Source organism: Aedes albopictus, chromosome 3 (assembly GCF_035046485.1).
Source record: "Aedes albopictus strain Foshan chromosome 3, AalbF5, whole genome shotgun sequence".
Taxonomy (NCBI): Eukaryota; Metazoa; Arthropoda; class Insecta; order Diptera; family Culicidae; genus Aedes; species Aedes albopictus.
The window spans coordinates 247,347,602-247,367,680 of NC_085138.1; the positions used below are offsets into that span (position 1 = coordinate 247,347,602).

Below are 20,079 nucleotides of genomic sequence, written 5' to 3' on the forward strand. Positions count from 1 at the left end.
TTGGTCGATGACATCAAGGATTAATTTACTTAATAACTTTTTTCTAGATTTTTTAGCTAAGTTCTGTAAAAAGCAGTTGAAAGCTAATAGAAAATGGGTCATATTAACGCTCTCATCTTAAAATTTGGTCGACCCAACTTCCAGCGACAGTGCCGTAAGTTTATATTCATTTTTTAGAGAATTTGGCAACTTTGGGTTAAGTTTACATACATTTTTTTTTTGAAAAAGTTTCTTTTAAATCATGTTCAAAGTTTCTTTGACTTATTATCTTTTGAATGAAACCTAGGGTTTTGAAATCGGACGCAAATTGGCGGAGATATGGGCCTAAAAAAATGACATGTTTTTGAGGGGGTGACCCCAAACTTTTGAACGGCTTCTCGTGATGCTGAACCATGCCGGAGAATTGATTTTGATGCATTTCTTCCCGGTGACCGGAAAGAGCAAGCGATCATAACCGAGCCTATTTAAAAATGGTGAGATTTTTTCTTTTCTATCTACTATTATTTTTTATTTGTCGAGTTTTTCATTAAAATTGATGCTTTTTTGCGATTATGGGAGGAGGGTAACTGGGAGGGCATTAAACATGTTGTTGGCTGAGGGAAGGAGTCGTGGTCACCAGGCCCAAATGACGGACAGATCCTCTGCTAACATCACTTTTATGATTGTAGTTAGATCAGCTCCAGCAGTCAGCAATATGTTTGACGCGCCCTTTAGGAACAAACTACCAGACGGAAATATTAATATGTTATGTAAAACATATTAAGAGGAATCGCACGACATGGCAAGACCTGCACTGGTGGTGGCTATCAATCACATCATCAAAACATCAATTATTGACCCTAATTTAGCATGAGAATGGGTGTGGGAGATCTTTGCGTTACACTCACCATTAGTATTAGGAATCTAGAAGGCAATTGACGCTAGGAAAAATGACAGTACAGTCTGGATGAATTAGCTGCCAATTCGCCATCAAATATTATCATCACCCCCAGTTGCTTCACCGCAAACATTACCGTCAGGAAGGTGACTCCAACATTCGCGAGATGGTGGCGTGTCGATTGTTGCAACGCTTGATAACCAATAGTAAATAATTGGTTGGACAACAATATTCAACATAAAATGTTTTCATTAATATTTAATCATAGCTTCTAGGCGAGTGAACTTGATTCTTTCATATGGGGATAGTTAATTTAAAGATCTCTGGTTTTGGGTATTTCCGCTATAACTTGATTGGTTATGCACAGGTTGAAAAAAATATTTTTGTGCACGATGTGATACGTAAGTGCAGTATTGATTTTATAATAATTTAATCACATAATTTATTCCTACTAAATTCCAGATCATTCCTAAACCAAAATCCAAACTCCTTTCTATTTACGAGGGCGTCGGTGAGTCGCTGACCTCTCGATAAATGGATATCATCCCTTTCCTACTATCCCTTCCCATTCACATAACGGGTTTCTTATCGTTTCAGAGAGCGATCAATAGCGCTTAAGCCTGGGCTTGTTAGCCAGGACACAGTGCAAATACCTGTGCCCCATCCCGAAAAAAAAGACCCATGGAGTGACAAAATCTTTTAGCTACCGTCGTTGGGGGTGAGAATGGGTCAAAAAAGGATACTCAAAGATTGTTTGTTAAATAACAAATGCAATTGAAGTCGGAATAACTTTTTATTTGGTATGTATACTCTTCTAAGTGGTATTGATAGTTTAGCAAAAAAAATATCACATTATATGAATTGCTTACTAAACTACAAATGATTGAAAATTGACCCAATCTCACCCCTTAGAGGGGGTGAGAATGGGTCAAAGTATTCGAAATCGCCTATCTATGAATATAAGTTAATTTTATTGATCATATTTAGTAACCCTACTTAAAAAACAATATAACTATGACTAAAAAAAATTTTGTAATTTTAAAAGATGATTAATCCTCCTTAAAGGACTAATACAATCGAAAAAAATGTTGAAATTTGATAAAATAACGTTTGTATGCTGTATCGCCATTTTTAGCCACCATAGTCATCCTCATTTAAAGTTTCAACCTCCATGAGAGGAGGGGGGGAGGATTACAATAAGGGAGGGATGCATTGAAAGATTGCATGAGAAATGTTCAACCAAACCAAAATTCGACGTTCATTCACTTTCCGACATTGTACTATGTTACCGGTTTTATAGCCCCTGTATTTCCTAGATCCCACTACTGTCTGGTAGTTTCAGGATATTTCCTTAAAATTTCAAAAATGAGTGGAGAACGTTTTTAAGTCTATTTTGTGAGATAACGATATTGCAGTACACTAAACGTTAGATGATGATTAGAGGAGCTGCCCATGTTTATTGTTATAAATGATTTTAAGCACTAAACATATGAACACACTCGCTTGACACTTCTTCGACATATTTTCGAAAAAAGCGTACTTTTATGAAGATACGGTAAACATGGCACCACTCTTACATCAAATGGGGACTGGATAACAAGTTCAATTTTTAGTTATAGTTATGTGCACACTTGACCCAATCTCACCCCCATTTTTAATATTTAGACATAGGGTCGAAAATATTGAAATTTTATATAAAAAGTTCATTGACAGCCCACTTTTTTCGTTGCATCAACCAGGTAATACCTACAGTAGTTAGTTATAAGAAAATATATGGTTAGGTGCTTGTGTGAAACATTGTGAAGGAGAAATTTTTTCAGAGTGATTTACTACTAGTTTCATCATATTAGTTTAGCCACAATTTGAACCAAAAACGATTATTGCTAAACATCTTTTTCTGCATCATGATGTGTAAAAACATCTCCTCTTTAAAATAATATAAAGTTTTCAATATAAATTAGTCATAGTTGATGAGCTATTTCAAATTTTATGTTTCTCCGTTTTGACCCAATCTCACCCCCCAGACCCATTGTCACCCCCATCGACGGTACGTCACTCCCAACGTTGGTGTTTGAATATACTAAAACACTTACACTCACACCAACACATCTACATGGTCTACTCAACTATACTTACATAATCTGAATATTGACTCTTCACTCGCTTATAGTGAATCCCAAATCAGCCCATTCCTAATATCCAACTCCTTGACACTATGGGGGCGTCGGTAAGTCGCTGACCTTTCGTAAAGCAGGTGTCATATCATCACATCCTTTCCTATCCTCGTGACGGAGAAGATGGGAGTGGCCGGCAATGGAAGTTTTCATGTCTTTCTTACTTCATCCTCTGATTGGATAGCTGTTCCTTCCAAAACAGCATTCCATAAGCAATTGGAATAGAAGTATTAAAGATATAACATGACAACTTTCAGTATGCAATCTACGAATTACTCCGTTACCTCGCAACGCAACGCAACGCAACGCAACGCAACGCAACGCAAAGATCTTTAATGTAACGGTCATTTTCAAACTATTTTCAAATTTCTTACCATATCATCAAAAAAATTGAAATGTTTTAGCCTTAGTATTCCAATTTGGTACAACACTAGGGATAAAAATTCAAAATTAAATCTTACGGACTCTATTTAGCTACCGTAGAATGAAAAACGTTTTGAACATTTTTCTTGCGTGCCGGAGCATACCTACGGATTCCAGAAAACGGAAGTGTACTGCTAGGCTTATAAAAACAAATAGAAAATAACATTATTGAAAATCGTATGCAAATTCAAAACGTGCATTTATTCAGATAATACGAATATCAGATGCAAAATAAAATTATGTTTCCTAAATATGTATTTTGTTTGAGAACTTATTGGACACGGAGTACTATCTGGGCGGTTATGATGATGTGATCAAATTTGCCAGAGTCTCTATTATGAAGTTCAACCATCCCAGAAATGCCATATAGGAAAATATGTCTTCCTGAGTTTTATACTGGTTAAAACAAGTTAAAATACCAATTAAAGCATCCAACCAACTTACCATCCAACCCAGTTCCTTTGAAATAAACGCAATCTACTTGTATTTATACAACATCATCACGCCTTTGGAATACGTGCAAAACAGGCGATTTTTATAAAAGCCACAAAAAGAATGAATTATGCCATCAGTTTCGGGTCACCCACCGCTGAAATTGTTCATTTTTTGCATAGGTCGACAAATTCAGTTTTAATGAACATAATAGTTGCCCTTTTTATTGTCGCCATTGCGGCAACTGCGTCGGCCGTTTACTACCCACCATCGGTTCCCGTAGATGTTGAGGAGTCACATTTCGCCTACCAACTGAAGAGCTTCCGACAAGAGCTGGACGAATGCGCGGAATACCTTCAAGTCTCACCAGCATCCGTTGAAAACCTCGTGGCTTATAACTATGTCACAGATGATCCCAGTTTGAAATGTTTGATTCGGTGTGCCGGTATCAACGCTGGATGGTGGAGTGTTGGAGGAAACGATTCCGGACTGCACGGACCGGTCATCGAAAGCTATTTTGCCCCCGCTTGTGGCGATACTTGTTACGTGAAGCGTACTCAGGATTGCGTCAGTGCCAATATAGCCCCGTGCCAAGACGATTGCACGCAAGCTTATCAGGCATTCTTGTGCTACTACCACCAATATGGTAACCTCAAGAGCTCCGAAGAATACATTCCGCTGCCACAGTTGGACGCTGTTCAAGCTGCTGTTGATTGCATGCTTATTTTGCGTACACCGAAGGAATTGCTTGAACAATATGCTCAGGGAGTGTTTCCGGAAGTTCCTGAAACTCAATGTCTGTACAGATGCCAGCATCTGGCTGAAGGAATTTATGATGGAGTTACTTTCAACTTGACTCGTAGCTATATTCGCGAGTATGCTGTGCCTACGCCTCAGATCAAGGACCCAGCAACGCGAGCTTGTGTGGATTCCGCTCTTGGTGCCCCTAGCTGTAATGAATGCGCTCGGTTCTGGGCTGGGCACGCCTGCTTGAAGGATTATGGTGTACCAAACCATTCGGCTGGATACTTCCAGGTGGCTGCTGGGCTTGTTCTTGCTCAGAGAACATGCTTAGATGAAGACTTGAATCCACGATATAATGCAGGAGGACCCGCACCGCCAGCTCCTTCTCCAGCTCCGACGCCAGCTCCAACGCCAGCCCCAGTTCCGGCACCCACTCCTGGTTGCATGTACAACTGTGGTTCATAGACGTATTGATTTGGAAGTAAAGGTAATCGACTGCTTACTGTTCAGACAATATTATGTGGATTAAAAATAAATATCGTGTTATGAAGCGTAAATAATAGTTTGATAATTTAAAAAATATATCGTTGAATTGCTGGAAAGGTAAATAAAATCTTTTATTTTAAATATTCCTAATAATTAAAAATATTCTGCTTATGTGTATATGGTAATAAACACTATTTGATCAGTCTTGTGAGCTTCCCAGTAAAGCCGTTTATGTTCATAATTTCCATAGCTCTGTGCGGTCGATACTGTCCTATACCTCCTTGAAGTCGATCAACAGGTGATGCGTGGGGACCAGGAATTCACGGCATATCTGGAGAATTTGCCGTACAGTGAAGATCTGTTCCGTTGTCGACCAGCCGTCGATGAAGCCGGCTTGATAACTTCCCACGAACTCATTCGTTCTAGGTGACAGACGACGGACGATGATCTGGGATAGCGCTCTGAAGTTCTCAGATTACCCCATCCTTCGACTCCTCCGGTAGCTATTGGGTTTCTCAGATTCTGACAGTCTACCGGTGCAGACAGGTGGCCAACTTTTCAAAGCCCATCTGGATGGGCAGCTTTGTTGGTTTTGAGCTGGTGAATGTCATCCGTAACTTCTCTCAGCGTGGGAGTTGGATCATTTCCGTCCTTTACTGTACTGGACTAGTCGTTGCATGCATACATGGGTTCCCATGCTTCCATTCTCCATGCCATTCAGGGGCTCATCGAAGTGCTGCTTCCATCTTTCAATCTCCTCACGTCCAACCATCAGGCAGGAGGCTTCCTCCTGCACTTGACCCCTCTTTCTCGTGTTTAGCTAGGGTGGAGAAAAAAGTAAAAGCTGCCCACGCTAGTGACCATCGGGTACGTGGAACGGAGTCGATAAAACATATCGTCGGTTACCTGCAATAGGGGCACAGCTTAAAAAATTTGAATTTTCATAATCGGCGTTTGAAAGGGATTTTATTAAATTTCAATGAAAACCCAGAATTATTTTTTTTGTTCTTATTGAATTATATTGATTTGACATAATTTGAAGTGTTAAACACTTATTGTGCAAATACATACTGAACAATTACTTTATGAACAAATGTCAATATAGAAAAATAAAAGTAGCATACTCATGTTTGCCTAGAATTGTCGGATCAAAAACGATACAATGAGGGAATGCATCCTGTTTCGCCATAATTACAATTTTAGGGAATCTCTTGTATTCCAAACACTTCATTGCAGAAGTTGGACTCTTTTGTGTAGAGTACATAAACACTATTGATGTACCCTGCGGTAATTAGATTTATGTTATATTTGTCATTTGTATGTCTATTGTCTGTGACGCTTTGGTTCAAGCTTTGGTCGTCTATTTGTCTATGGAAATGTCATTATTAAGAAGCTCAAAAATAAACAATAATAGTAGAAGTGTAACCACATCGGAAAGCGGAGTGACTAACAAATCGCTGTTCGTAACTTGAGTGAGGTATGCGGAATTTCTGTGTGGTATCCGAAACTGCACGTAATCCGGAGCGACTCGACAATTTGGCGCAGCCGGTACGATTTGTTTGCTACGGTAAGTTTCCTTTAAACTGCGGTTCCGGTTTTTGAGAGGGGACTTGAAAGTTGAACGATAATAAATGGATGTTTTGAGTTCTTGATGCTACATGTTCGATCAGTGATCATTGTGTGTATGCTTGAGAGGATTGTGTACGATGTAGATTATTGATTGCGGGGACGATTTGAAAAATTCCATGGCATCGTGAGGGATGTCGCAAGTTCTAAAGTGAAAATCGATTCTCTAGAAGTTGGAAGCTTAAAAGTGAAATCGAAGTGAAGAAAAGAAAAAAGAAAAGATGCGAGTCCGGTTGATGACCGAAGCGCACACCGAGGATGAAGTAAAAAAAAGATGCGAGTCCGGTTGGCGACCGTAGCGCACAACTGAAGAAGAAATGAAAAGATGCGAGTCCGGCTGAAGACCGTAGCGCACACCGAGAGTGTAACGACATTGAAAAGATGCGAGACCGGTTGAAGACCGTAGCGCCAAGAATAGAGGGTTTCAATGCGATTGACAGTATACAGCGTATGCTTCTCAGGAACCCTTGCGGGTTTTGGCCATTTTTGAAGCTTGGATAGCGATTCATGATACAAAGCCCAAGAATTATGCGGATTTCTTTTATGATTGAAGGGGCACAACGATGTCTGCTTAGCAAAGAGACGACTGAGGATCTCACGGTGTTGAAAGAAGGGTTAGAGGTATAAATACAGTGTTGTCCAAAAGAGGGTTGCGTTTCAAAGATTTCCGAACGTCCAGGTGGAGCTGTTGATTGATTACACCATGCTTCCAAGGAAGTTGGCTTACCTCAGAGTCCCTGTGGCAATGGATGCTAGGGTCAATCAGGGGCTTCAGGAAGTGCTCCATGCCGATATGATTGAACCAGTTATTGGGCCATCTGACTGAATTTCTCCAATGGTAGTGGTCCCAAAGGGGACTGATGATATGCGGCTATGTATTGATGTGCGATATCCCAATCAAGCGATACAACATGAGCACTATCCACTTCCAATTTTCGATACTTTTCTTAATAAGCTCAAAGGAGCGGTTGTTTTCCCAAAGCTTGATGTTTCCTCTGCCTACTACCACGTGGAACTACATCCTGAATCGCGAGAGGTAACAACCTTCATGACGAGCGGGGGTCTGATGCGTTTCAGGCGCCTAATGTTTGACATAAATTGCGCGCCAGAGATTTTTCAACGAATGAGCGAGATGTTGGCGGGCATTGATGGGGTAATAGTTTGTATCGATGATGTTGTGGTGTGGAGAGCGACTAACCGAGCACAATGAATGGTTACAAAAGGTGTTGGCTGTAATTAAGAGGAATCACGCTTTGCTGAACAAGGATGGATGCTTGTTTGAGGTGGAGGAGCTGGAGATACTTGGTTTCAAGATCAGCGGTCATGGTATAAGTCCTGCCGACGACAAAGTGGCAGCAATCAGAAGCTTTAGGGTGCCGGAGACAAGGGGAGAGGTTAGAAGCTTTGCGTTGTTTCGTTAGGGGTGAGGTGGATTTGTTTGGTACTGAGCAGAGGACAGCATTTGACGACCTTTGCAGCGAGCTAGCCGGCACTGTTTATCGTCTGGGATTCTTTGACCCTAATGACCCAACCGAACTGTATGTGGATGCGTCAGCAGTGGGTCTTGGTGCTGTGTTGACGCAGTTGTGTATGTTCCTGGAGCCGACAATATCTCGGACATCTTCTCGAGGCTGTGTCAGCGGACAGATCCACCTTTCGATGAGACTTCGGAGCACTATGTTTGTCGGTGACGGCCGATGGATGAGCTTAGAAAGAAAGCCAGTAATGAAGACGTACCCACAGAGGTTGCGAAGGCTATTGAATCTCAAGTGTGGCCATCACAGATGATTTCATATCAGTTTTATCCGAAGGAACTGGGGGTCATAGATAATCTAATGGTGAGAAATGGTGGAGTCATTTTTCCATCGGGGCTTCAGCAGGGTACGTTGGATATCGCACATAGGGGTCATCCTGGAGTTGTTTCAATGAGAATATGGCCGTATATGGACCGTTCCGTGGAAAATCGTGTGCAAGAGTGTGCAGAGTGTGCATCAGTAAGCCAATAAGGAAATCCTGAGCCGATGCTACGTAAAGAAATGCCTGATCGTGCGTGGCGGGATTTGGCATTGGATTTTTTTTTCTGCAAAGGAGTGTGTGACACTTTTGGTTATAGTTGATTGCTGCAGCCGATTTTTGACTGTGATTGAGATGAGGACAGCATGTGCGCACAAGAGTGTCGAGGCACTGGGGCGAGTGTTCGCGGAGCACACTTGTCCTGAAGCGGTTCGAACGGATGATGGACCTCCATTTGCCAGCGAGGAGTTTTCGAGCTGCTGTACCAGCGGGAAGCATCCAACTAGTCCGTGCCATCCTTGGTGTCATCCCCTACTGGCCCCAAATGAGTGAGTTGGTCGAACGACGGAACCAGGGGATGCTCCGAGCGTTGCGAGTTGGGAGGTCATTATGGGATGCCTGGAGGAGGGCGCTTGAGGATTGTGTGTATTCTTGCAGCACCGCTCCGCATTCTGTTGCCGGGGGGTCTCCGATGGAGCTGCTTACTGGAGGACCTGTAAGGGACCTGCTGCCTTCATTAGCACTTCACTGCGGGGGAGGCTGTGCCCCGATAAGCGACAGCACGCCAAAGGGGCAGATGTAACAATTGGAGACGCCGTCATGATCAAGGGTTATGAGACGGGAGAATTGGAGCCCAGCTTTCGACCGGAGTGTTCGGTGATTCAGAGAGGCGAAAGTGACGTTGTTGTTCTTGTTGGCAGTGGAGTTGGATATCGTCGGCCTGTAGCGCACCTCAGGGGGATGGCCCATTCCGCATGATGCAACGACCGATCCAGATCCTACAGATCCAGCTACGACAGATCCCGCTGTGACAGGTGCAGCTACGGCAGATGCAAAAACAGCTACCGAGAATGAGATGACTCGTAGCCCGATTTCTAAAGAAACGCCACCACCCAAGCGCACCAGAAGAATTTCAAAAATGCCAGCACGTTATAACGAATGATTGGGTCAATTTTATTTTTCAACACTATGTCGGTATCAATAAAATTCTTTGTTTTTGCGGTAATTAGATTTATGTTATATTTGTCGTTTGTATGTCTATTGTCTGTGACGCTTTGGTTCAAGCTTTGGTCGTCTATTTGTCTATGGAAATGTCATTATTAAGAAGCTCAAAAATAAACAATAATAGTAGAAGTGTAACCACATCGGAAAGCGGAGTGATTAACAAATCGCTGTTCGTAACTTGAGTGAGGTATGCGGAATTTCTGTGTGGTATCCGAAACTGCACGTAATCCGGAGCGACTCGACATTTTGCAATTGCGATTTTTGACAAACTTTAAAAACTTCGTAAATGTTTTTTTTTGCGATTTATTGACTCCCCTGAAAAATATATATTATAGCAGAAGTTTTGGCTCAGGTTTCGAAACACTACATTGAAATATAGCTTTTGGGCCATGTCCAGTTTGTTCTTGTGCCACAAGTATAACCTAGCGGCCAAATCCCGATGGTGGATGTGAGAAAACCGATTAAATATCCAAAGAGAAAATGGTCAGATGAAGTTTTGTCAAGATATTTGGCAGTTTCAACTTAACACGGGAAAATCCGTTCCCAAAAACATGACGAAAAAGTCATAAAATCATAAAGTATGCTGCTTTATGATATCAGGACTACAAGTCATAATATCATGACAAAAACAACGAATAGAGTCCGGGACCATTTGGGCAGGAGCAACTATATTGGGCACTTGCTGCTATAACTCAGTCAATTTCAAACCGGTTGACTTGAATTTTTGAACATGTTTAGATACTGATCGTGTCTCATAAATCAAGTCAATCGGTTGAAAATTGACTGAGTTATGGCAGCAAGTGCCCAAAATAGGTGCTCCTGCCCAAATGGTCCCAGACCTTATCATAAATATTTTTTACAATTTTCAGAAAAATAGTCATGGTTGCCAAGGACGTTACGACAAACCTTTTCTTGTTTACCTTTAGGCGCCGTCCACAAATTACGTAACGCTCTAGGGGGAGGGGGGAGTATGGCCGAGCGTTACGGCCCACCCAAAAACTTTGGGTTTCCATACAAAAAAGCGTTACGGAGGGGGAGGGGGGTCGAAATGATGATTATAGCGTTACGTAATAAATGGATGCTGCCTTATGCAACTTCATGACGCTGAGTCATAGAAGCATGCCGTAAAGCCATAGAGTTATGCCGCTGAGTCATAAAACCATAACAGAGCGGCATGAAGCAATGCCGCTTTGTATGTAATTTATGTCACCCATCACCATCGTCCCCCAGCTTCCATCGGCGGGTAGGTACGGGAATAGGTCCACGCACACTGTCAGTGGACTATCCGCCTCTGCGTTCACACCAAGTCCGTCGGTCGGCGGCAAAGTGCCACAACCGCAAAGACGACCGATCATGCTTGCTTCGTGTGCGAGAGCGAGCTCCACACCTATTCTGTGTTTCGTGGTAAGACGAAGTATTCTTTAAATAAAATACTGTAGGTATAACTCTAGCCTTATTAACTTTTAAGAATAATACTGTGGAGACCCCGTTGAGGATCTTCTGTAGCAAAAAGGAAGAGCTGTTGGTTTCCATGCAGAAACCTTCCAGAAAAGTTATTTTTTTCATTATCTATGACAGTGCCTTTTTTGAATTATTGATTTGAGAATCAAAATTACTTTCGCATCATTCAAAATTATGCTACCAGAGTTAGGAACTACAAAAAACCCAGATTAATCTACCTAGTGGTGATAGTGTCTTTCTCGTCGAATATGAGCTCATGAACTTTCCGTCGACGTTAGCCAAAATGTTCCTGAATCCTGAAAACACTTTATATAGAAAAGCAACAATTTTAACAAAGCCATCATCGATTTGGGAAACTTATTGATGGTACATATTCCGATGTAAAGTTCAACATCAATACAGAGCTGACAAATATCAGACCTCTCAGTTGACTGCTTGACCGCCTAAAGTGATCCTCAGGCCCATTTTTTCAACTGCTCATATTGCAACACCTGGGTCGATTTGTGAAACATTCGATACGTTATTCTTGATTATTTCTGGAGTAGAACAGCTTCCAAAAGAAACATTTCAAGGAATTCTACGGAAACATAGAGAACTGGACATCACGTGCGGCCCGCGGGCCGCACTTTGGTGACCACGGGCCTAAACCCTAGTCGTGCATTAGGGACATTATGACTCCATTTCATGCACTACGGCAGCGGGGTGCATGAAGAAGCTTAACTTTATTCACAATAACAGATCACTTTGTGATCTTCGCCAATGTTAATTTAGCACTCTTTAGGCTATTTTTTACCATTGGTAACACGATTCATGTAAAATTTGACCTTCTTACGAGAAAAATGCATAAAATGTAAACTTTCCATTCAAATTTCAATCGCAATGAGAAGAGTGAGGGCTCAACCAGACGCACCCAAATTGTGAGCAGTAATTTTAGAAGCAAAAGGAGATTGAAGATTGAAATATTGAAAACTGTATAAGGTGTTGATGCGATTAAATTATATTTTTTCCATAAAACGTTGATCCATCCTACTATACATTTACACCGCTGGAACCAGAAATTGTGTGATTTGAAGGGATCGCTTTGGTCACGACTTTGTTCTTTTGCATATATGCATATATATATAAAGGCTTTGGCCATTTCTTCACTTATAATCTTACCCAACGTTTACAGGCTATCAAAAAAGCCACGATTTGATATATTGCTTTAACATTTATTTTGTTCACTTCTATAATTCCGCTATTTGATGTACAGCTTGCATGGGTTTTGTTAAATTTCGCGTTTGGAGTGGTCACCTGGAATCGATTCCGGTTGTATCAAATATGGTCTGAGACTATGTTCTTGTCAATTGTTCATCGGGTTACCTAAGAAGCTAAAAATTAATGTAATCTGAGGCTATTTTCTTGGGGGCTGTCCATTAATTACGTAAGGGAAATTTTACGATTTTTCGACACCCCCACCCCCCCTTGTAAGACTTTTTGTATGAGAACGCAAATATTTTTGTATGACGCGTAAGATTTCTCAAACCCCCCCCTCCCCCCATAAACCTTTACGTAATTAATGGACAGCCCCTTGCCAACCGTACAGGAAATTTTTGGAAAACCCACGATTATATGTATCGCATGCATGATTTTGGTTTACTTCTATTAAATCGCTTCCGATGGAACACCCGCAACCGATTCCGAAATATTATTACAAGTTCTAGATGTGGCCTGATACTATTTTCTTGTTGACCGTTTATCAGATTATCAAAAACGCCGCTATGGTTTAGTTCCCTTCTATATTTTACCACTTCCGGTGGGTTACTCGTCTCGTCACCAGTTTTGGAATACTACCGGTTCTCCCAAATATGGGCTGAGATTATTTGTTGGCTGACCGTTTATCATGTTACTGAATAAGTCATTGATATGTCACATATATTGGTTCTCTTTTACATTCGACCATTTCTGGCGGGACACCCGGAATCGTTTCTCTAACACACTGATATGGCTTTCGTCTATTTTCTTGCAACTGTTCATCATGTTACCTAAAAAGCCGTGATTTGAGGTATCGCATGCATTGGTTTGGTTTCACTTCCGGCCCGAAACCGGTTGCGGAACACTACCGATAGTCTCTTAAGTAGTCTGAGCCTATTTGCTTGAAAATGTTTATTAGATTATCAAAAATTCCGCGCTTTGCTGTGTCACATGCATGGGTTTGGTACAATTTTATATTTAGCCGCTTTCGGAGGGAAACTCGGAACTAATTCCGGAACTACTAACAGTCCATAATGTGATCTTAGCATACTTCCTAGATAACCGGTCATGAAGTTGTCGGAAAAGCCTAGATCTGATGTGCCGCATGCAAAAGTTTTGTCAAATTTTATATACGGCCACTTCCGGTGGAGCTCGTGGAACCTGTTCCGCAACACTACCGATTCAGATATGGTCTGCGACTGTTTTCTTGCTTACAGTTCATCAGGTTATCGAAAATGCCGCAGGTTGATGTGTCGCATGCATGGGTTTGGATCACTTGTATATTTGACCACATCCAGCGTGACATCCGGAACCGGTTCCGAAACACTACCGGTTCAGATAAGGTCTGAGTCTTTTTTTATGCCATTGGATTATCAAAAAAGTCGCGCTTTGATATGTCGCATGCATAGATTTGGTTCACTTTTATATTTGACCACTTCCGGCGGGATATCCGGAACCGGATCCGGAACACAACCGGTTCTGATATGGTCTGAGACTGTTTTATTGCTAACTGTTCATCAGGGTATCGAAATTGCCGCAATTTGATGTGTCGCATGCATGGCTTTGGTATTTTTTTTATTTTGCCACTTCCGGCGAGACACCCAGAAACGGTTCCGGGTTACAACCGGTTCAGATATGGTCTGAGACTGTTTTCTTGCTAACTGTTCATCAGGTTATCGAAATTGCCGCAGGTTGATGTGTCGCATGCATGGGTTTGGATCACTTTTATATTTGACCACTTCCAGCGGGACATCCGGAACCGGTTCCGGAACATAACCGGTTCAGATATGGTCTGAAAATGTTTTCTTGCTAATTGTTTATCAAGTTATCCAAAACGCCACAGTTTGATGTGTCGCATGTATGTGTTTGCTCCATTTTTATGTATGGCCCCTTCCAAGGGTACTGGTCCGGAACACTTAAATGTCCATAACTCCGGAACGGCTGAACCGATCCGAACCATTTTCAATAGGAAACAATGGGACCAGATTCCGCGTCGAATAAACCATCGGTCATTAAAATCGGTTGAGGTTTACTGCCAAAAAGTGATGTGAGTTTTTTTGTATACATACACACACACATACACACACACATACACACACACATACACACACATACACACACACATACATACACACAGACATCACCTCAATTCGTCGAGCTGAGTCGATTGGTATATGTGACTCGACTCTCCGGGCCTTCTATCAAAAAGTCATTTTTGTAGTGAACATATAGCCTTTCCAGTACACTTAGTGTACGAGAAAGGCAAAAAGTAATTAGAACTATAACTCGTCAAACTGATTCAACATTTTTGATCGTCGTTAAACAGTACAAATACCTTGGTGTAAACATATTAGGCTTTTGCTAATGAAAACACAATAAATTCCTTGTTTGACTAAGGTACACCGGGGCAAGTTGAAACGGGTGTAGTAAGATGAAACAGCGTGTAAACATGATGTTATATAATCTACAAAAATAATTTAAATTTGATAACACATTGTATTTTAACCAAACAACTTTTGGTATAGGGTAAATGGACCAATAGTGGTGCTATTAGTAACTCCTTGTAGTAAAATAATTGAATAAAATTGATAATACCACAAAATAAAAAGTCTGAAAACGTTAATCGGTTTTTACTTAAATTTGCTAGGAAAAACCATTGTTTATTTCAGTTTTTGCTAGTAAATCACTTGCACCAACTATAGGTACACGGTTCCTATTATGGAGGTAAAATTAAAAATTGGTTCCTATAGTGGCGCATCCCGTTGAATTCTTATGGGACCCACCACTATAGGAACACTACCACCACTATAGGTGCAAAAGAGCAAAAAAATAAGGAAAATAATTGTTTAAGATAGGTTTTTCGGCAAATCCTGAATACAAAACCGAATTAATATTATGAATTAGGTATGATGCATCTATTAAAAATGTCATTTGCAAGCTTTATGGTCGAAATAGTGCTAAATTGCCACTACCACCACTATTGGTACTACCTCCACTAAGGGAGCTTTTACCCTAGAAAATCTTTACAAATTATTTTGAAAACTATTGAAAAATTTCTCGTCTTATCTTGCCCCACCCATTTCAACTTACCCCGGTTTACCTTATCTAATATGGCTTCAGATATTGTCGGTAGTGTTGTATTTGTCGGCCAAATTGCCTGAAACCTTATACTATACAATTAACTTTAAATGGTAATATTTTTACGTCGATTCTGAGTTCAGCAGGTTTTAAAAACATCACATTACGAAGAGAATAATGCTGAAAAAAAAACAACTAAAAACTTCTATTGAGCAAACCGTGCTCTATCGGACATCAATGGATGCGTATGTGGTTATTCTACATAGTTGGAACTTCACCCAGGCTTTCAATCCTCTAAGTTGACCCTTTCGTAATTGAGTACAAAAAAACATTCATATTTATAGACCATCATCACGCTTCCAAAAAATGTATGCAATAAAGCGTTACTTTAAAAAGCGGAGAAAAAGACGTGCATGGTATCATTTCTAGGTCATCCACCGCTTCAATTACATATTGTTTTCCAAACAGTTTCCAGTGCTGGCTCAATGAGTGTTTCAACTTTTTTGTACATTGCCGCTATCGTGGCATCAGCAACGGCTGTGTATTATCCACCATCAGTTCCAACAAATGTTGAGGAGTCACATTTTGCCTACCAGCTGAAGAGTTTCCGGCAAGAATTGGACGAATGTGCTGAATATCTGCAAGTCACACCAGGATCCGTGGACAACCTTGCGGCCAATAATTATGTTACGGAGGATCCTACTTTGAAGTGTTTGATTCGGTGTGTTGGTATCAATGCGGGATGGTGGACTGTTGGAGGAAACAATTCCGGACTGCATGGGCCTGTTATTGAAAGCTACTTTGCGCCGGGTTGTGCCGATACTTGTTATGCAAAACGTACTCAGGATTGTGTCGCTTCTAAAGTAACCCCATGCCAAGATGATTGCACAAATGCCTATCAAGCATTCTTGTGCTACTACCACCAATATGGCAATCTTAAAAGTTCCGAAGAGTACCTCCCAGTACCACAGCTGGATGCCGTTCAAGCTGCTGTCGATTGCATGCTTCTTTTGCGAACACCCAAGGAATTGCTTGAACAATATGTTCAGGGAGTGTTTCCAGAAGTTCCTGAAACTCAGTGCCTGTATCGATGCCAATATTTGGCCGAAGGACTTTATGATGGAGTTACACTGAATCTGACCCGTGTCTACATTCGCAACTATAAGACTCCAGCACCTCAGATAAAGAGTCCAGAAATCCAATCATGTGTAGATTCCAGGCTGCGTGAAAATTGCAACGAATGTGCCCGTGTCTTTCAGGTTTCTAAATGTCCGGACAAGTATGCTGATCCTGACTTCTCAGCCAAAATCTTCAGGGTTGCTGCAGGGCTTGTTCTTGCACAGAGAACATGCCTTGATGAAGATTTGAAGCCACGTTACAATGCTGGAAGCGCGAGATAAGTCTAGATACCTTAACCATTCATATTTGGCAGTGTTTAAAATTATGAGTATGTAGTCTATATTTTACTTTTAAATGGTTTTATATAATGTGCTATCCATAAAAATAATAAATTATTGTTTATTACACTTAAATAATGAACGAATTCGAGAGAACCACTTTTTAAAGAAAAATCGTACTGAAATTGAAATACCTCAGAAGAAATGATTTCCTTCATATTTATAATACTTTTTACATATCGTCGGTTTCCTGCAATAGTGGCACAACTCAAAAAATGTGAATTTTCAGAATGAGCGTTTGAAAATTGGCAATCTTGTAGCACCTCCTGCAAATACACTTATTTCTCTCACCATTTGACAAAAGTAAACGAATTTTGATTGTTGTATCATGGAGATGGACTGAAGGACTATCTGTTTCATGAATTTTGGATTACTATTTTTCATTGACTATTGAAAAAGTTGACTGATTTTGAGTTGTGCCTTTATTGCGGAAAATTGGTAAAATTGCAAAAATCTCGCGTTTCTCAACGAATTTCGGTACTGGTCTTTGTGAGATGAAAGTTTGCATAGTTTTTCATCATTTGCTATCAAAATCTCAAAAATGACAAATTTTGAGTTGTGCCCCTATTGTAGGAAACCGACGATATAATATCACACATGTTTGTCAAAGACGTCATATTCACAAAGTCATGATCATGATTCTATGGTAAATAAACACCGTATTTTGTAAACTGAACAAAGCGTCTCAAATACAAAATACTGTAAACCACTAAATACAAAACTTTTTTCATCGTTTAAAAATAAATGCGAGATCTTTCGAATGGCATCAATAACCATCTAAAGTACAGTCCCGATTCGTTCGTTGGCGGCTCGTTAGATGGGCCGCCTCGATGGTTGGATGTTCGCTGGTTGGGGCAAAACCCAACTAAAAAGCACTGTCAATGTCAAAATCGATGTCAAAACGAGTTTGACGTCTGACCGTCGTCGCATCGCTGCTCTTGTTTTCAGACTGTTTGCGCAAGTATGTCAGTGTTTCATGACGTATTTCTCGTCACATGTGTGTGTCTAGAGCATTTTAATCAGTTGTCAGTTGCCCCAACGAACGAACAAGATTCGCTAATCGGGGTGCAGTCGTGACCCAACGAGCGAATCCTCACTGTATCGAAAATAAGTAACTTTTAGAAGAAAATCATGAATATCTTTTCAAATTGGGAATATAGAACTGTGCGGCCTAAAAAAACATTATTGAGAAATATAAGGAAATTTTCCAGAAGACACCATACAGCTTAAGTTAATCGTTTTTACGAAATAATTTTGTCCTACTAGATACGGTGGATGTTTGTAAAATAAAAAAAAACACCTAGTTTAAAACAACTTTGTCAAAAAAAATCTTCTATTTCTTATAATTGGATAGTTACTATATTTTAAAGCGAACTGTTAGAGTGACACACGACAAAAGGGATATCTTTTAATAACTTCAACAAGCATAGGGGAGACTGGGGAGACTTGATCCCTTTTTCAAAATTTACCTGAAACTTTAAGAAAAAACACAAAACTAGATCCGATTTCCGTACAAAATGGCAGGTAAATATCTATTGCAAGTTAATACACAACAGAAGGCCTTTAAATTATTGTCAAAGTTTTTAAAATTGTATTTTTATGGAGGCATGTATTTTTCAAAAATGGGTGACACTTGATCCCCCTTTGAGCACATGGTTTATTTAAAGGGAAAATAATTCCAGAGTCTTCCTATTCATTTTCTTTTCGAGTTCTCTTGTATTTTTGATGAATATGGAGTGTTTGAAATTGTAAGATTTCCTCTATTTTTAAGGATATGCCGTATTTTCAAAATGGGGAGACTTGATCCCCCTTTTCTTGGTTTGTACTAAAGTTATAATTATCTGACACATTTTATCATTGAATAGACTACAATTCCAAGTAAATAGAGGCTTCCGAATAGAATTTTATTTTTCACATGTATAATGTGTGTGTAATCCTCGAGGGATCAAGTCTCCCCATGTCACTGTTGTGTATACTAAGCTGAACTAATTAAAATATGTTAACAACAGCCTTATTAGGATAAATAAGTTTGAAAGTATTTTATTTAAACTATGTGCTGTGAAATTTTGACACGATTTGGTTCAATTTTCACAATGTTATTGAGATTTTTCGGAATCGCCTAAAAGATTTCTGAAGGACTGAAAACAAACCATCAGCCATTAAAAAATAATGCAATGTACAATCGAAATCACTTGTAGCCAAAACATAGTCATTTGTCCAGGAATAGTTTTGGAAAAATTATGCTAGAAGAAAAATGTTTTTGATTCCGAGCAAATATGGGGGGAACAAGTCTCCCCAGGGATCAAGTCTCCTCAGTCTCCCCTAAATATTAAACATTCTTTAATCCTAAGACATCAAGCTTCCATATCCTATTTTTATGCTATTAGCACAATTCAAACAATTTCAATTCCATTTTCCATAAAAAAATAACTGAAAATGTTGCAAATTTGATTTTATGCATAGGAAAACAATCTTAACTTTGAACATTAAGGATGATACGATATGCATGATAAATAAAGCCTGCGCACTTTAGATTCGGTACATTTTCAACCGACTGCAGATCAAAAATGGTTTAACCTAGAAAACATATTGTAAGAAGCAAATGAAGCTTATTTATTGTATTTTGTAGGAAAAATATGAAAAATTCATCTTGTACCGACTTTTCGAACCCTCTAAGCAGAATACCCTCTTTGAATGAGTGTAATCAGTTTCGTACCTTTTAATACCGCCCTATGTTGCTTATCCTTTGACAGATACGCGTATTTCGACTACCACTTGTAATCTTCCTCAGTGTCAGTTATCCACTGGATAACTGACACTGAGGAAGATTACCAGTGGTAGTCGAAATACGCGTATCTGTCAAAGGATAAGCAACATAGGGCGGAATTAAAAGGTACGAAACTGATTACACTCATTCAAAAAATGAAAAATTCAGTTTTTATTTATTCAAGATAAAATTTTGACCTGATTGTGAAATTCATACCGTTTTATTCTGCACAAACCAATGATCGTCTACATTCGCAAATTTCACAGATTACGGGCTGATATTTCCACAAGCAATAAAATTATA

At 40.0% G+C, this 20,079-nt stretch overlaps 3 protein-coding genes across 10 annotated transcripts in view; all 3 read left to right on the forward strand.

Moving 5' to 3' along the window:
- Nucleotides 1–20,079, forward strand: part of LOC109402885 (reversion-inducing cysteine-rich protein with Kazal motifs) — a 125,454-nt gene that overhangs the window by 42,647 nt on the left and 62,728 nt on the right. The gene's annotated exons all lie outside the window — the stretch shown is intronic.
- LOC109411826 (uncharacterized) lies at nucleotides 3,414–5,232 on the forward strand. Its single transcript, XM_019685439.3, has one exon. The coding sequence runs from the start codon at nucleotides 4,030–4,032 to the stop codon at nucleotides 5,113–5,115; it is 1,086 nt and encodes a 361-aa protein (XP_019540984.3). The 5' UTR covers nucleotides 3,414–4,029; the 3' UTR covers nucleotides 5,116–5,232.
- LOC109411828 (uncharacterized) lies at nucleotides 14,871–19,809 on the forward strand. The gene has a single exon (XM_062859941.1). The coding sequence runs from the start codon at nucleotides 15,966–15,968 to the stop codon at nucleotides 16,950–16,952; it is 987 nt and encodes a 328-aa protein (XP_062715925.1). The 5' UTR covers nucleotides 14,871–15,965; the 3' UTR covers nucleotides 16,953–19,809.